Source organism: Lagopus leucura, unplaced genomic scaffold (genome assembly GCF_019238085.1).
Source record: "Lagopus leucura isolate 7727_CA_CO unplaced genomic scaffold, USGS_WTPT01 Super-Scaffold_100157, whole genome shotgun sequence".
In the NCBI taxonomy this organism is placed as follows: Eukaryota; Metazoa; Chordata; class Aves; order Galliformes; family Phasianidae; genus Lagopus; species Lagopus leucura.
The window spans coordinates 25,055,137-25,072,341 of record NW_024962334.1 but is presented as its reverse complement, the minus strand read 5'-3'; the positions used below and the strand labels follow the sequence as shown (position 1 = coordinate 25,072,341).

The following is a 17,205-nucleotide window of genomic DNA, read 5'->3' as shown; positions in this document are numbered from 1 at the left end:
GCCTTACCTTTCTTCATAAATTTTATAAAACTGTTGCACACTTCATAGACAAAATAAAAATAAATAATAAAAATAATAATAATAATTAGCATAAGTAAAGAAAAATATTTCCTCCTAACCTCAGGAACAACTACAGAATTCTACAACACACACCAACTTCCTTCAGGCTTACCTGCTCCCAAGTTTCTTAATTAAGGATTGTTCATCCTACACTCCATCCTATAATACTAGAGAGCTATCCCATTATATCTCTTGTAGGAATAAGACACTTGCTTCAATGTGTTATACTTTTTAAGACCAAATTCTAGCAGCTTGATGAAGTACCAGATGGAAATACTGCCAATCTGTTTCAACAGCTTTAGAAACTGCCCATTAATTCCAAAATATAAATTGTTCTGCATTTGTGTGCTATACATGAATGGACTGTAGCATAAAAACAAGCAAATAAACAACAACAAAAACTCAACAACCAACTAAACAATATCAACAACAACAATGAAAAAACAACCTGAAACTCAAGACAAATAAGAATTATAGAATACAATTAGCTACCCTTCATTACTAACAAGTTTGAGTCCAAGTGGTCAGATTTAGGCACTACAACACAATTATAAACTTCAGAGCAGCCCTCACAGACCACTACACTAGTTACGGATCTCTGAAAGAATTACCGGAGTCAGAAGGCATTCATCTTGGCAGTATAGGCAAAACATTCAGGTTTTGTTTTGTGGTAAGCTCTAAATTGATCCCCAATAACACCTTCTGAGTAAACACTAGAAGTTACTAGCGTAAGATTCACTCTGTGACTTTTTTACTATACCATAACTTCCTTCAGCACTTCAAGGAAATTAATGACCATTATATTTCAGTTCTGCAGTTAACACTGTCCTTGATAAGGAATTCTACAGTCTGCTGAGCCAATGTTGTTTTAACAGGTAGAAGTTTGCACTCAGCAAAGGCAAAAGAAAAATCATTCCTGAAATTCAGGGTTGACTAGTAGTTCAAAGCAATTCAATTACTGTAACACAGTAAGTAGGAACTGGAATTACTTTCAAACTAAGCTTATTTAATACACCTAAAAACATCTCCTAGCTATAAGGAGTCACACATATACAATTCTGATAAATACATTTTCTTCTATGAAGATATAGACCATAAAGCTGGTTTTGGCTGTTAAAATTTTGAATTAAATGCAAATGGTAGAAAAAATGTCAGGGTTATTGCACTGAAAGGATCAGTAGATTTGAAAGCCAACTGGCAGCTGTACAAGAGAGCTACACATTAGTGGTTAATTCCAGGGCCAGTTCTATTTAACATCTTTAACAACCTACACAGAAAACACCCTTAGCAAATTTGAGGATAACGGCTTGAGAGAAGCAGTCAGCACCTAAATGAAGAGTTAGGCGACTGTTCAGAAGACCTTGACCACTTTGAGAAATAGGATGGCAGAAACCTCATGAACGTTAATGGAGTTAAGTCCTACATCTCTTGTGATCTCACTGCCCTCTACAGTTACCTTCTCTATACTCGATTGGAAGGTATAAAAAAGAGAGATTCAGACTCTTCGCAGGAGTATGAAGTGAAAGAATAAGGAGCCACAGATATGAATTGCGGAAATTTCAGATTAGATATTAGGAAAAAGAGCCCATAAGCAAACAAGAAATGTAGCACATACCTAGAGAAATTGTGTGATCTCCATCCTTGGAGATACTCAAAACTCAATGGGACACGATTCTTTGCAATCTGATCCAGCCAGGGTGAGATCTAACTTTAAAACTGACCCTGCTCTGAGGAATCCAAAATTTTGGTCTTCCAGTCCAAAATTACTGTAGGTTTCTCCCACCCCTCCCATCCCTGAAAAATGCTTGCAAAAAACAAATGTCTTACATTTATTCTTATGGATATACTCATAATCATGTCTTAAAACAGTGTTACCTGAAAAATGTCCTATTTTCACAGGTGAACTTGCACAATCTTTTCATAAAAAGAAAAATTTTAAATGAACTCTTTCTTCTTAAATTCTTCTTCAGAAAATACTTTCCACAAACACCCCTTCAAAACTTGTTTCAGGTAAATATGTTGAAATAAGCTTAATAAATAATAGCATGAATTATTCATTGGTACAGTATCTGTATTTAAAAATAAATTACATTTGATCCTTTACGAATAAAGCATTTGCCAAATGCTGGTTAGGATGCTCCCTACTATATCAGCATTCAGTATTTTCCTCTGCTGATCCTAAGAAATTTAATTATTGTTAATCTACAACGATCGAATTTTACAGCATTTTCCACACCAGTAAAGCTTCAGACTTCTGAGGAATAATTGACAGGTTCTAACCTCTTGCTTGCAACCCAGGTCCACAAGTCTCATGTGCTCCTGGACTGTCTTGGCGCACATACCATGGTACTAGCTGGCATCTGCGCCACTTGTGGGTCTTCCATCTAAAATAAATGGAAATATAAAAAAGGAAATACAGAGAAGAAATGTTTGGCATGATGCCATGTCATTAAAGCACCTCATCTACCATTCACAAGCAACTTTTCTTCTAATTAGCAAATAATTATGAACTATCCCAGGTAAAATTTGGTACTGAAAATACTAAACAGATGAAGAACAGACAGTATTTTAAAAGATATTACTCTGACTCTGGTACTGACAAGTGAAAGTTTTCAAATTCACTTCTCTGATGTCTGGAATCCTCACTATTCCCATTGTTGTTTCACACATTTTCATATCTTTTAGTTAAATACAGTATTGCCTGCCAATGAATTTGCAGGGACAATTTTTACCAGCAACGTATTGAAATGAAAGCAACATATTTCCTTAATCTCAACCTGTTGGTGCTAAAGTAAAATTAAATTCCATTTGTACCTCTGAAACAAGTTCTTTCATGGAAATTAGCAAGGGCCCTTCTCTATCAGCTTGGAGAAACTAAACACTGGCCACTGAAATTAAAGCATAAAGAATCCTCATCTTTACTACTTTGTCAAGAACATCTAGGCTTTCCTGTGCTATTTATACAGGCACTGCAAAATTGCTCCAGTTTTGTCAAGAAATTATGAACCACCAGCTTTCTCTGGTGAATATTAAGTCAAGATGAGGAATTCTGCATGTTAGAGGACATATCAATCGGCAGATTATCACGGGTTTTAATGGGGAAGGAAAATAAAAAATACAGCCCTGTTGCATGGCAGTACAACTCAGTTCTCCTGAACAGAAGCTGCATTTCACTGGTTCGGACAGTTTAAAGAGGAAGGTTTTTTTATCGTATAGAATTTCAAAATAATTGCCAGGAGAGATTTATCTTGAAATGTACTGTGAAATATAAATGAAATGTAATTCTCATTAGTTGCAGTGTTTTTGCAAATGAACTGAAAAAAAAGAAAAAAAAATATCATTTTCTAAGAAAAAGAAAGAAATAAATAGTGGGCCCTATATTCTGTTTGCCCAACTGGTATCCATTTAAAAATCTTGATTTAACAATGTATCCTAATTTTCATAAGAAGTGGAATTCAACAAAGTTTAGCAGACAGTAAAGGCTGAAAAATCATGCATAAGCTGTAATATGTTGAATAACACTACCTGTAGCTATAGCAGATGGGAGAAGCTTCACATTCCTTTTCCTCAAATAAAGTGTCTGGGCACTCACGACCACCATTAGCAGGGAGCTGGATAATGACTCGGTGACGGGACTGTTTCTTTACTATGACAGCTCCTGAAAAGAACAGCAGAGATTATTTTTCCTGCTATTATACAAGACTGGCAACAGTTAGAGAAAAATAGGTTTTAACATAACAGATATTTGAGTCAATCACTACAATACTGACATACCAGTTTGTCATAAGCAGAAAATTATCCTAACAGATATAACATTTTAATCTGAGCTAAAGACTAAGAAGCAGAGCTAAAAAGAAAGAAACAATAGTAATGATATACAAATGAATATTCTAATCACACTGCTTAAGAGAACAAAACCATCTAACCATCTAAGTTTGCTGATGCACTTCAGTTTTTAAAGCATAAATTTGCTTTAATTGTTGGCATGCAGAACTAGAAACAGAAATTAAAAAGGATAAATTATTATATTTTGTTATTTTTTCACTTACTAACTGATTTAATCAGAAAATCTAATTGTGTTTTTTTTTAATCTCCATAGTCAGAAATATAACAAATTTAATTTAAACTCTTGGTTCTCCCCATGCTGGGCTTTAGTTCTTATGCTCTCATTTTCCACCTGGGACTAGCATTACCCTAGCTAGGTATGTAAAAAATATTTCAAAAGAGTACACATTACATATAAATATGAACTTTCATTTTCCCATTTTATAATAAATTTATGGTTTATAGTTATCAAACATTACAATAACTCACTATTAATGATAAACAGCAAATGATCCCTGTAGGAATTGTTATTTTAATCAGCTTTGGATATCAGAATACAAAGGGAATTCCCTGAAATGTATATTAATTTTATAGTGATATATAATGCACTGATATTATTATGTAAAAATCTTGGGTTTTCTTTTTTCTTTACTTTTTATTTTTTTCTCTGAGAGCTGTAGCACAGACATTTGGCTGACTGGGTTGATACCAGCTTTGGTGAGTTACTATAGCAGCTGCAGTTTGTCTGCACATAGAAGCGTACTGGACCACAGCCAAGCAATCATAATTAGGAGCAAGCAGTAGGAGAACCCCGGCAGTGTTTCTCCATCACTTGGCTGCTTTTCAACACAGAGGAAAATCTCTGGTCCTGAGTCAGCCAGCTCCAGGAGAAGCCAGGGGCTGGCACATGGACAAGACAGACTTGAAGCCCATTGCTGCTGACTGGAGTGATTACACAAATGGGTAAAGCCCATGAAAAATTGTGTAGAAGACTGAAAATATTGTTTGACTCATAGAGTAGACAAAATGCCCATGTTGGTTAAAAAATGCTCTACTTTACATCAGAATGCACCGTAGTTTGTAGTGAATATTCATGAAGATATACACATTCCATAATAAATTTTCTTAAAATCCACAGAAATGAGAACAGGACAGCACTTGTCCAAAACAATCAGCTCCAACAAAAACTTTGTAGAAAGAACAATTAACTCATTAGTATTGCTGTGAAAAAATAAAGTATTTAACAATGAACAAATATTTCATAGATTCAGATTCAATATTATTAATTATTTGTTCTTTGTCAAAGGGTATAAATTTAATCTTTATAACATTTCATTTCTCAGATTGGACTGAGAGGTACTATGAATTACTGTGAAAACCACTTATGCTTCTGTACTTCGTAAAGTATAAAGAACTGAATGTAATACTTGAAATATGTATATTTGATGTCGTACATCTTCTGTCATCGTACATTCTGATAATGTGGTAGCTGTGAGAAATCATCACAACACACAGGGATTAGCACACCATGGAACAAGAGTTATTACAGATTGTGTCTTTAATGGTACATATTAGTAAAATAACTCCTCTTTAACTTAAAAGAGAGAAAGAGATAAGACAGAACAATGCAGGCAATATAAAGCCAGTTATCACTTTGAATACAACTACAGTGTAATAAAAATTCAAGTGAGACCTCCACTGTTGTCAAGGGCTTTGTCAAGTGTATTAAAATGGTATTCCTATGTATGTTTAAATCAGAACACTAACATCAATTAAAAATTAGCCTATTTCTTTTACATTTTCCTTCATTTTTCTTTGGGTGTAAGGACAGGCAAAAGTCAGAGTTTTGAAAAATTATATGCATATGCATCTTGGGATATACAGTTTCAGGTTTTCTGATGAGCAAGCAGCACATGTAATTTCAAAGACAAAATCCAAGTCTTTTATAATACATTCAAATACATTCAAATATAATTCTGCAGTTATAGAAGTATCTCTGTTGGTGATATACAGAGAAAGCTGTTTACTGTCTGACTATTTATCAAGTGAAAATGTGAGAGAGAGTTTAGTAACAAAATAAATAGAAGAGAAAATAGAAGACATTCTTGAATGGGTTTTTCAGACAAGAGTCTTTAACTAGAAGTTATAAAGAGCTTTAGAAGCTACTGAAAAAATGGTTCTATACTGTTTCATTAAAAGAAACACTAGTTTTTTCCCAGTAGTTGCAATATCAGCTCTGTCAGTTGTATCTTCTGTCAGGAGGAGGTCTATATAAGTATTCTGCCAAAACCAACTGTTAGTCTGACTACTTAAAATCTGTCCACATGGACACAATGGACAAAATTACCTTCCTGACACGAAGAAGGGCACAATGTCCAGTCGCTGAATGGAGTCACAATACAATCCCTTCTACAAGGAAGCAAACAAGGCCTCACTGTTTCTGGTCGGAGGTTTTCAGGGCATCTGAAAAAAAAAAAAAAAAAAAAAAAGATACATTATCAGATAAATGGTAGTTCTGCAGTGAAGTGATGAATCACAAGAGATAGTTGGATGCCTGCAGGCACACAAGGAGAGAGATAGTTGCCCAGAACTCACCAGGATAGAGTTCAGAAACAAAACCTGTTATAAATTAAATACATCTGGTGGAAGCAAGTCAAAAACAGCACATTCTACACCTAGAGACTGAAATTAAAAAAAAAAAAAAACCCTCAGCAATATCATTCTTCTCTCATCATTCCAAACTTCTGCATTTTGAGTGCTATTTTCCAGATTCTAAATTATTGTAAGGAAAAGCCATCTTGCTTAGCTTAGCAAAATAAATATATAGCTCTTCATAAATTCACCAGAATTTTGTAAGGAGACATACCTGACATTAGCACCATTGTAAGCTCACATTTAGGTATAAGCTGACCATGGTGCTATGACAGAAGCTAGAAAGGGTTTGAAACAGGTCTGATCAATGAGACTGTGAAAGACTGTCAGAAGAAACGGGAAATCTTGCTTGCTTTAAAAAGAGGCTTGATCAGGATATAAAAGGTATTATTAAACTGCCACATATGGGGCTCATTAACCCAGGTCATTTCCTGGGTTCAATGTTCCCATTCTTTCATTAAGAGGAATCAACACTCTACACTGTGTTATGTCTTCAGAAAGATGCAATAGCTTTTGCAGAAGTACTGCAAATCTTTAAAATAATTTCAAAATGGGTATTGCCCTAAAAGCACACAGTGCAGACTGTCAGAAGATTGCATAAAGATGTACAAAAAACATCACTTCTACTTTTTGAAGCTTTTGGCTCATTAGAAAAAACACGTAACTATCATTTTCCTCTTATTGGCTGGCAGGCATTTTGGACCAGAGAGATAAGATACTAATTCTGTATTAGATTGAATCAGCTTGGAATGGTTAGCTAGCATGAGGCATCTTTTTTGCCAGGCTGGAGGGAATGCTGGCAAGTCAAATGAAAAACTGTGAAGAAAATCTGGCCTCTGTTGCCGTATAGAATCACACCTGTGTCAGCAGGGGAAGAAGAATAGGGGAAAGGAGAAGGAAATGGTTGTTGCCACTTCACAGGAAAATGGTCTTTGGCAATAACATTTGCTAGTTGTCTGTCTCTGAGTAATTCATTTTCCATTCTTAAAATATGATGATTTATTGCAAACCAGCACCAACTTCTTGGCTGTAATAAGGCCCTCTTATAACGACATCTCCATTCTTCCTTCCTTGTCTCCTAAAATTCCAGCATGAAGGATCATCACCTCTTCATAAACTCTGCCTATTTAAGTTAAATTTTGCCTTTTTGTTTGCATGAAATTCATAAAACCAGATGATGTATGTGTGACTGTATTATATATAATCAAAATGATCTGTCAGCAGTTACATACAAGTACATTTTGAGGGTTGAAATTCAAAATGATTCTGAAGAGGTTACTAATAACTTTTTGCTTAAGGAACAACAGAAATTACAACCATATAGAAAAATTTGCATTATATACATTCATTGTTTCACTTACAACTTCATCTTTCAGAAAAAAAAAGTCATTTCTCTTCAGATCCTTGGGCAAGGCAATTAGTTCAATTAGAACATCATTTCTATCTTTTATATTGTTTGTATTTTCTATATGTGGCTTACAGCAACGTATTGATTTTTTTGGCATTTCTTACTCAAGGTCAAATTAGACAGAATAGATACAAGCTGAAGTCCGTAACTTGTGAGGTAGATAAAGTGAATAATATTGATTCTATCATACCACAGTAATCTTTTTTATTAAGGGGAGTTTAAAGCAAGGTTCCTATTTACATTTTCATGTAAAATGTCTGGTTCTTTTAAAAATGATTTGGTGATTTTAATGTGATAATCTGAAGGATAAACCAAGATTTTTTTTCCTCATTTCACTTGCTTCATTTATGAAATAAAACAGTCCTCCTCTCAAAAATCTAAGGTCAGGCTAAAGGCAGAGATGGTAACATTTAAAAAAGGAAGATAAATCATTAGAGTTTTTTTAATAAAAGATATAATGATATTATGACTGAATAGAACACAACTTAATGCAGGTATATAACAATTTAGGTTATTGAATGGACTGGTATTATTTTCCATATTTCCATTTAAAGTAGATTATAGATTAAATAAGTCCACTTCTGAATAACACAAGGAATGGCTGGCACTGTGCAAGTATTTTGTGTGAGAACAGCTGTTTCATGAACTTTCTAAAAGACCTCTGCTCTCAGCTCTTCCAGCCCTAAATCTCTCCTGAGTAGGATCTATTTTCAGACTGCCAAACTGCATGGAGATATCATCAAATGTATTTAACTAGCAGCTAATCTGTACTTAACCCTGGTCATAAATAATGCTGAGAAATTAAACCACTGGGCTAAAGCAATCTCTTAGAAAAAAAAAATATATATGTGGAAAATATCTGAAAGGAAAGAAGTCAAACTAATCTTGTGTCAGAGCTTTACTGTGCTTGACCTCAGTTTGCTTCTGAACTCGCTATTCAGTAGGTTATACTGTAATTAGACCCCCCATGCTTATGTAGGGAACTACTCTAATCCTCATAGCACACTGCTTGTTTTGAACTACCTGAACTATCTCCAAATTGTGCTATACTGCTTACACACCACAAACACACCTCAGGACTTTCATCCTGATTCAGCCTGATGATGGTAAGCAGCCAACTGGGTTATGCAGTCAGATGTCAACACAGTCACTACTCTAAATATCACCCATAAAAATCAATAGTGCGAAAAGTACTTTGCAGACCTTCAATAGCTTTAGCTTTGTATTTTTAAAATATAAATTGTTCCTTTGTAAGAGCACAAAGATTGAGAGGGGCATTTGTCTTCACATGCACTCAATGCACACATCTAGACCAGCAAAATCCAAACTAAAGTATGAAAGGATAAGTTTTTAAGATCTTTACTTTTTTGGGCCCACTTGTCCCACGTTGACCCTCACACAGATGACTTTTCTTGTCTGCATCCCCACAGAACAGGTGGCCTCCCCATTCCAGCTGGCAGAGGAGTTGAAAGCAGACACAGATGCATCCTCTATGCATTGTCCCCATGGGCCTGTCTGCCAATGATACACAGTGCAAGAGTGTTCGTTACAGCTGCGTGTTTCCTGTAGTGCACTACTATTTGGACACTGTACTCCTCCTGGAACAATAAAACAGGGCATAAGTTCATGTAATGAAGAAGAAAAAAAAAAAAAAAAAAAAAAGTAAAGTGATTTATTAAGACAAACAAATAAACGAAAATTTATGAAATCTCATCATTTCAATCACATGAATTAAGTGTTGTCCTTTCTTCCTCATCTTCATATGCCCAATATTCACTCTGGCAAACTTAAGTTCGTAGACCACACAGAAAAAACATACTTGGACAGTAAATGTAAATTCATATTATGAGGATGATAAAATAATCATAAATCATATGACACACTATTTTACCTAATATCTTTGGGTTACTCTACAGCATTTTTATTTCGTGGTTCCCTAAAAGACATTGTAAGAGAGAACGCAGGAAGGCTCTAGGCAGAAGAAATGGTTAAATGTGCTAGTTATATATGTCTAGAGACCACTGCTTATGTCTAATTCATGGATCAATTAAAAAGATTTTTGGAGCTCTTGTCCTAGTTCCCAGTGGATATTCATCCATGTTACGTAATTACCAAAGTGGATGACACAGCTGGCAATTTCTGGTCCAGACTGAGATAACAAAGGCTGTTGCAGGTTAAGATTAAAATGCATTCATGTGTTCATAATTGTGAAGAAAAGCTCAGATAATGTTACCTTTGTTGCACCCAATTTCAGATGTGTTCAGTTTCTTACATTCAAAAAACTGAAAGCTAATTTAGCCTCCCAATCCTGGATAAGTCAAGAAGAGGTCTTTCTTACCAGTCTTGATCTAGGATACTAGATAGGTGCTAGGATATCTAGCACTGTGAGTACAGATCATGTTTGCTAGATCTCTGGTGCTACTACACACACAGAAACTAGGTTTGCGAATTTACTTAAGCATTCAAGAACAACAGGACTCCTATTCCCAGATGATGGAAAACCAAGGAAAATCTACTTAAAAACTTCTTCCCTAAAGGACAAGAACAGTCTTTTAGAAAGGAAAGTTAACTGAAAGAGGAGATTTTTATAAGCTGCTGGGGATGAAATACACGTTTATTTTCTTTGAGGAGAAAAACACATGCTCACACCAAGCACATGTCAGGAAGCACATTAGCTTTTATGTCCTACCACAGAAATTTAGGTTGCCTTACAGACATGCAAGAGGGAATGGGTTTTAAGCACTTATCACTGGGAGTGATTAAACGACTAAATAGGTATGACACAAGAAACAACTGCTTCAAGTACTCCAACACCACTATCACAAGAGGTGAAAATGCTTTATACTCTAAGTTACTTTTGTGGAACTTTTAGTTTTGCAGCAAACGTGCTGGGATATTTTCCATGGGGATATTTTAAATGTCTAAATTAAGGCTGAAAAACAGTAATGTAACCAAGAAACTGTAAATACCACATTATTTGAGAAGTCATAAAAATGACTATTAATAAGTTTTGTAAAAGGGGATTAGAAACACCTTACAACTTATGAATGTGACTAAAAAAACAACTAAAATTAAATTGGTTTTGACTCAAAATGGATGTTACTCATGTCTATCAGAATTGCTTTAAGTATATTTTAATACACGTAATACCAAGAAAATATCCTGTTATTTAAATTTGGCCAAAAAAGGTAAATAAAAAAAGAAAGGGTAAAACAAAATTAACATTACATAGAAAGTTCCAAAAAGTCATTGAAGTAGCTTCCTTCAGGAAATAAGTACCCTTCCAATTATCACCAGCACAAACAAGATACAAGAGCAAGGAAATTAGGAAACGGAGTATATTTTGAGATAAACAAGATAGTACAGTCTTTTTTTTTGCATAGGAGAAAAGACTGATCCACAGAAGAAGGAGAATAAGCATGTTTCTCTAGTAGGAGTAAAGAAACAAGAATATAGAATATAGAAGTATATAGAATATAGAAGAATATAGAAGAATATAGATTTTTTTTTTTAAAAGTTGCTAAACTGTTTACTGACATCCAATGCTACCTCAGAAGAAACACATGGGAAATTCATAAATTCAAGACTATTTGTTAAATTAAAAGTTTACAGGTGGGCAAGAAGTGTTTCTTCAGGAATGGATTCCATAATCACCAGTTCCTAAGAACATAAATTGAAAACTTAGAATCAATTTTGACAGCTACGCAAAACAGTATATTCAGGCAAAAAAAAAGAGTGATGCTGACTTGCAAGTAAATAGAAAACTGGAGTGTGAATGTCTGTAGCTCAGTGGGAATCCTATTCCATTCAAATAAAAATAATACTGAAAAAAAACTGTAACGAATGAACAAAATGTGGAAATACAATTGCTGAAAGATGATACAATTATCAGCAGTATTAAATATTACTAATACCAAAAACATAGTATTTAATTATGAATAAGTGTGTCGTTCTCTCCAGAAATACAGCATTTCCTTGTGCACCCTCAAATTAAGTACACTAAAAGAAGAATAGCTTGGAAAACTGGCACTTAGAAATATCCTTTATAACATCTGCATAGGAGTAAGAAGATCAGTGCTACTCAGCTTCAAGAATCAAATGAAGACAGGTTTAATAGGAATATAAAAAACAATGAATATTGCAGGGAAAAAATGGTTATGAGAAAAAGGGACAAGTGACACTAAATACATTTTATATAAATAAATAAATAGACTGTAAACTACTCCTTTGCAGTATTAAAAACAATCATTTTAAGGTATAAAAAACAGTTGGATTTCAAGTATTTCTTTTTGTATTTGAATACTTTGGAAAAGTACATTTGGAAATGAAAGGCTAGTTTCAGAGTTTTACTTATAAAATAGTACAGTTAAGATGGTAGCTTCTTGGAATGCTTTAAAAGACTTGTCACAGGCATAGCTTGCTTTTCTGCCTGATTTAAAGCTCATCATGGGAAAGACATGTTGCTCCAGAGTATTCAAGGATTGGTTTTTATAATCCAGTGTGAAACTGTCTTGATAACTTATAAATTTTAAAATGTCTAACACTTTTCAAAGCATTTAAGGATCATTCTTATTAATCATTTTGCTATCACTCATTTTACAAATGCATGTCATTGAATACGTGCATTTCAAAACAGCTAGAATAAAAGTTTTCTCAAAGTTTGAGAAAAGAGATGTGAATGACATTTCTCTTGTAATTTAGAGAGTGATTTTTTTGCCATAGGAATAAGGTAGGCGCTCCTTGAAGTAGTAACGCTTCTTGAAGACTGATGTGGTCAGCGTGTGCAGACTACTTCTGTATAAAAAGTTGATGTTGCTACATAACACTTGTTCCAGTCCTGCAGTAATTCACACTTTCTTGCATGTCACATATTAAACATGCAAATCAAGATAAACTTGAAGAACAACTCTGAGAGACCTCTCCTCTAATTCATAACAGGACAGAAGTTTGGGTGCATCTATGGAAGACAAGAAGTTTGTCGTCAAGTCTTTCCTTGCATATGATTTGAATCCCAAATCTCCAACACGAGGCAGGAATATTACCTGGGTAATATTCTGAGTAAAAGGAAGCACAGTAATATCCTTTCCCTAGCTTTCCTTCACACACAGGTATCAAGTGACTTTGCAAGTCTAGCTTGACAAATCACCCATTTCTAAAATTACGTATTTAATGTGTTCACGTTTCAGTTGAAATCAGTTAAAACTCAAAATATCCTTGGTTTATCCAAAACTGATTCTTGGATGAATAGGGAATTTTTAGAAAAATAATTACTGAATTCTCTGTTTCCAGATTTAAATTAAAAATGCTGTTATTTCAAGACAAATACAAAAACGAAAAACAAATCCAATAAGTTCAAGAAGAATAAACAACTTCAAAAGCCCTAAGTATAACTTCTTTTACAGCCATGAAGTTAAATCACACTGGAATTTTATCAGTAATAAAATTTTAAAGCATGTCAATCAGAATTTGCCTAGAGTTGAGAAGAAACTCCTTTGACCCAGCTATTCCTTACAGGTTCAGTAAATCAATCTTGTAGATATATGAAATGTATGAGCTACTGGCCTATCAGACAGAATACCTGATTAGATATATGACTGACATTTTATGCTACCTAACTCAGAGATGCATAATAGTCTGTGACATATGAGGTCATCCTGAGTAGCCTTTTTGGCATTATACTCGGGCAATATATGAACATATAATAGCCACAGTAAGACAATGGCATGCAGGCTGTAACATGCAGGGCACACATACAACTGCTTTAAGAACGTTTCAAACAAAAACAGAATTAAGAACAATTCTACTGCATTCAGATTTTTAGATTTTTATTCATTGCTTTTGATTTTTTTAATGTTTACTTTTCCAAAAGTTTTGTATTTTTACTACTGATAAAAACTTGGAATGCATCCACATTCATTTTATGCTAATTCAATATACAATCAATGTAGATTTCAATATAGAACATTCAACATGTTCTATATTGAACAAACGTAAGTTAGTCAGCACAACTAACCTTTCCAAAAAAATTTAGAACCCTTTTAGTAGTTTTTAGTCTGAGGACATGGCTTGCACAAATTAGTTATAGTGCATATTACTAATTATATAATACTTTCTGTAACAAGAAAAGAAAAAAAAAAAACATAAGTAGAAAGCTGAACAAAAGTAGATAGACACTATATTTGAACAAGATAGGCTAAGATGTATACGATACCATTACTAGAGTACATATGCAGAACAATGTGATGTACCAGGTAACGTCATGTCCTTTGCTATTTTAAATTTGGAGACAAGGATTTCCCTGAGTTTCTTATCCTGCCATGAAGATGTAGAAGGGCTGCTCTAGAAGTAATGGCTCTGCTTTATTTCATTGGTCCACACTGTCAGAGTTGGATGTTGGTGGTGTGGCAATAGAGGCCAAATCTTCCCACCAATATTCCATTACATGTTGTTGCTGTGTGGCAGACAGCAGCACAGAAGCAGTCTGACAGAATGGTGTCTGACATGGAAGTGTGAATGAAGCAAAGGTAAGGAATTGAATTCCTCCTTGTGGAAAAAACGGCACCCACTGACATTCTCCAGTGATTGTTAAATGTTTATGAAGACTGAACAGCAGATGTGAGCACAGTGAGTGCTGCATTTAAGCAGCACAAACAGGACTGTGAAAGACCAGCCATGTACAGCTGGTATACCATGAAATCAAGAGCATCTCAATCAGCTTATCCACTGAAATCAATAATGGTTGTGACTATGTTGAAAACCAGTGTTTAGTAGGTCATTTTCTCTATTTGATAATGCTATTGTGTTCATTGTATCTGCTGTAGTTTCCATGGAAATAGATGAGACATTATTTCCAGAGTGACCTATGTATATCTAGCACTCTGGAGAATATATTCAGATAACACTGAGAACAGTGACACAAATGAGTTATTACCATGGGTACACTCACAGAGAGAGAAATTTATAAATAGTTTCACCCTTCAAACCTTCAAGTTGAGGACAATGATCTCAGAAAAGATATCAAAATTGTTGTTTTGAGAACAGTTTCCACATGGATTCATCTCACAAACTATATAAAATGTTCTCATGAGGAGACTACTCCCTCTTCCCCTTTGCCTATGGGTGCATGTAAATAATCCCATTCCAGATGGGCATTAGCATGATGCGTTTGATGCTCTGTAGTGCATCGTTTGACCACATAGAAGAGAAATTGCTCTGGATAAAGAAACACTCATAAGAGCACATACAGCAGAAGTTAGTTTCTAGCTGGAGAAATAGGCAGCATGGGGCTGGAGAGGCAGTCAGTAGAAAATGAGCTTAGTCATTCTGTACGCTTTGAGCTTGCTAGGTTTGTAGACTCAATTATCCTTGACTAGCAGTAGGATGGGTACAATCAAGGACTAGGAGAAAAACCTGGACTCCATATGCCATCTCAGAGGATACATTTAGCCTATTTATAGGTTGGCAGTAGACTTGCACATTCTTTCATTAAAATTAATGTACAATCCTGATGTCATAGGAATTGTGTATTTGTATACAATCCTTTTTAATTGTCCTATAGTGTTCTGAATTAGAACTCCCAAAATTGTGGCTATACTATATACAAATTACTGTAAAAAATCTTCCCCAGACTGGTCTTACTCTTCTATCAGCCATTCAAGAGAGAGTCCAAAAATCTAGAAGAGAATACATTTGGGACTGTTTGCCTGAATAGAACTAATTGTTTCAGGACTCAGTTTTAGCATGTAAGTGGCATTATTAGACATACATGTGACAAGTCTTGAACTCACGATTCATAATTACACAAGACATTTAGAGAATTTTCAGCACCAGTAACATGCATTTTTTATAAGCTCTGAATAGAAACAGGACTTGCACTTTAAAAAAAAAAAAAAAAAAAAAAAAAAAGGCTCCTGTTAAGCTTCCTTTTTATAACAGCAGGATACAGACTTTCAGAAACATGAATATATTCTCTGCCACAGAGCATAAAATGACCTGCCAGCATCAGCAATGCAATCAGTGTTTTATGTTTTGGAAACATGGCTGATGAAGTTTTGGAGGTTAAAAGTCATTCAGTTTGTTCTTATTGAGCAAATGACTAAAAGATGTAAGAGACTTATGGGAAAAAAGAGGTGTACTGGCTCTGGCTGGGACGAAGCTGACTTTCTGAACAGCAGCCCATGCAATGCTGTGCTCTGCACATGTGGCTAGACCTACTGTTTTGGCAGCTGCTGAGCAGTGCTGGCACTTCACCAAGGCTGACTCCCAGCCCCCACAAATCCATTAAGGGATAAGCAAGAGATGAAGCAGTTGACCCAAACCAACATCTTTATCATATGGCATCATGTTCAGCAATAAAAGTTGGAAAAGGGGAAAAATGGGAGCCCACTTATGAAAACATCTGTCCTCCTAAACAATTGCTATGCACTGAGGCTTTGCTTCCCAAGATGTGGCTGAACTTGCCTGCTGGTGGAAAATAGACAATGATTATTTCCTCCTTCTTTACTTCTGCAAGGTTCCCTGCAATTAAATTTCCTTTTCTCAACCCATGATGCTTTTATTTAATAATATTTTTTTCCCTTGCCTCTTCCTTTGAGGAGAGGGAGTGAGAGAACAGCACAATGATATTTAGTTGGCCATTTGTGTGAAACCATGTAAAAAGCCTAATTGCAGTGAAACACACACACAAAACACCCAACCATGAACCAACGCTTTTTGAATATAATACAAGCAAAGGTGAGGAGTACAATCTAGCCAGAGTTGTGACTACGCTTAAGACTTGGAAGACTTTTATTTACAGGGGCTGTTTCAAAAGTAAAGCTTCTTACGTTGGTCCACAATGTAAAAGGCAGATGTTGGTGGTATGGCAGTAGAGGCTGAACCTTCCCAGCAATACTCCACTACATTTTGTTACTGTACAGCAGATAACAGCAGAGCAGTGGTCTGACAAAATGGTATCTGACATGGAAGTGTGTATGAACCAAAAGTGAGTTATTTAATTTCTCCGTGTGGAAAAAATTGTACCAACTGACATTCCTCAATGCTTACTGAATGGAGACAAGACAGTGGCTGTGAGCACAGTGAAAACTGGACGGTGTAGGCAACGTTTTCCTAGCAACAACACTATCATAGCTGCTGTGAAACAGTGGGTCACCTCTGCTACTGCAAATGTTTACAAGCACAGCACACAGGCTTTTATCACTGGCGAAAATGTAGAGCTAATGGTGGCAACTATACTGAAAAATATTGTTTTGTATCAAACA

At 35.1% G+C, this 17,205-nt stretch overlaps 1 protein-coding gene across 1 annotated transcript in view; it reads right to left on the bottom strand.

Annotated features, from left to right (window-relative positions):
- The window catches only part of THSD7A (thrombospondin type 1 domain containing 7A), a 245,876-nt gene that overhangs the window by 51,292 nt on the left and 177,379 nt on the right, over positions 1–17,205 (bottom strand). The window contains exons 11-14 of the mRNA XM_042888490.1: positions 9,309–9,543; positions 6,233–6,348; positions 3,586–3,718; positions 2,341–2,444 (exon numbers count right to left, since the gene is read on the bottom strand). Coding sequence (XP_042744424.1) covers positions 2,341–2,444; positions 3,586–3,718; positions 6,233–6,348; positions 9,309–9,543 — 588 coding nt within the window. The remainder of the gene's footprint in view (positions 1–2,340; positions 2,445–3,585; positions 3,719–6,232; positions 6,349–9,308; positions 9,544–17,205) is intronic.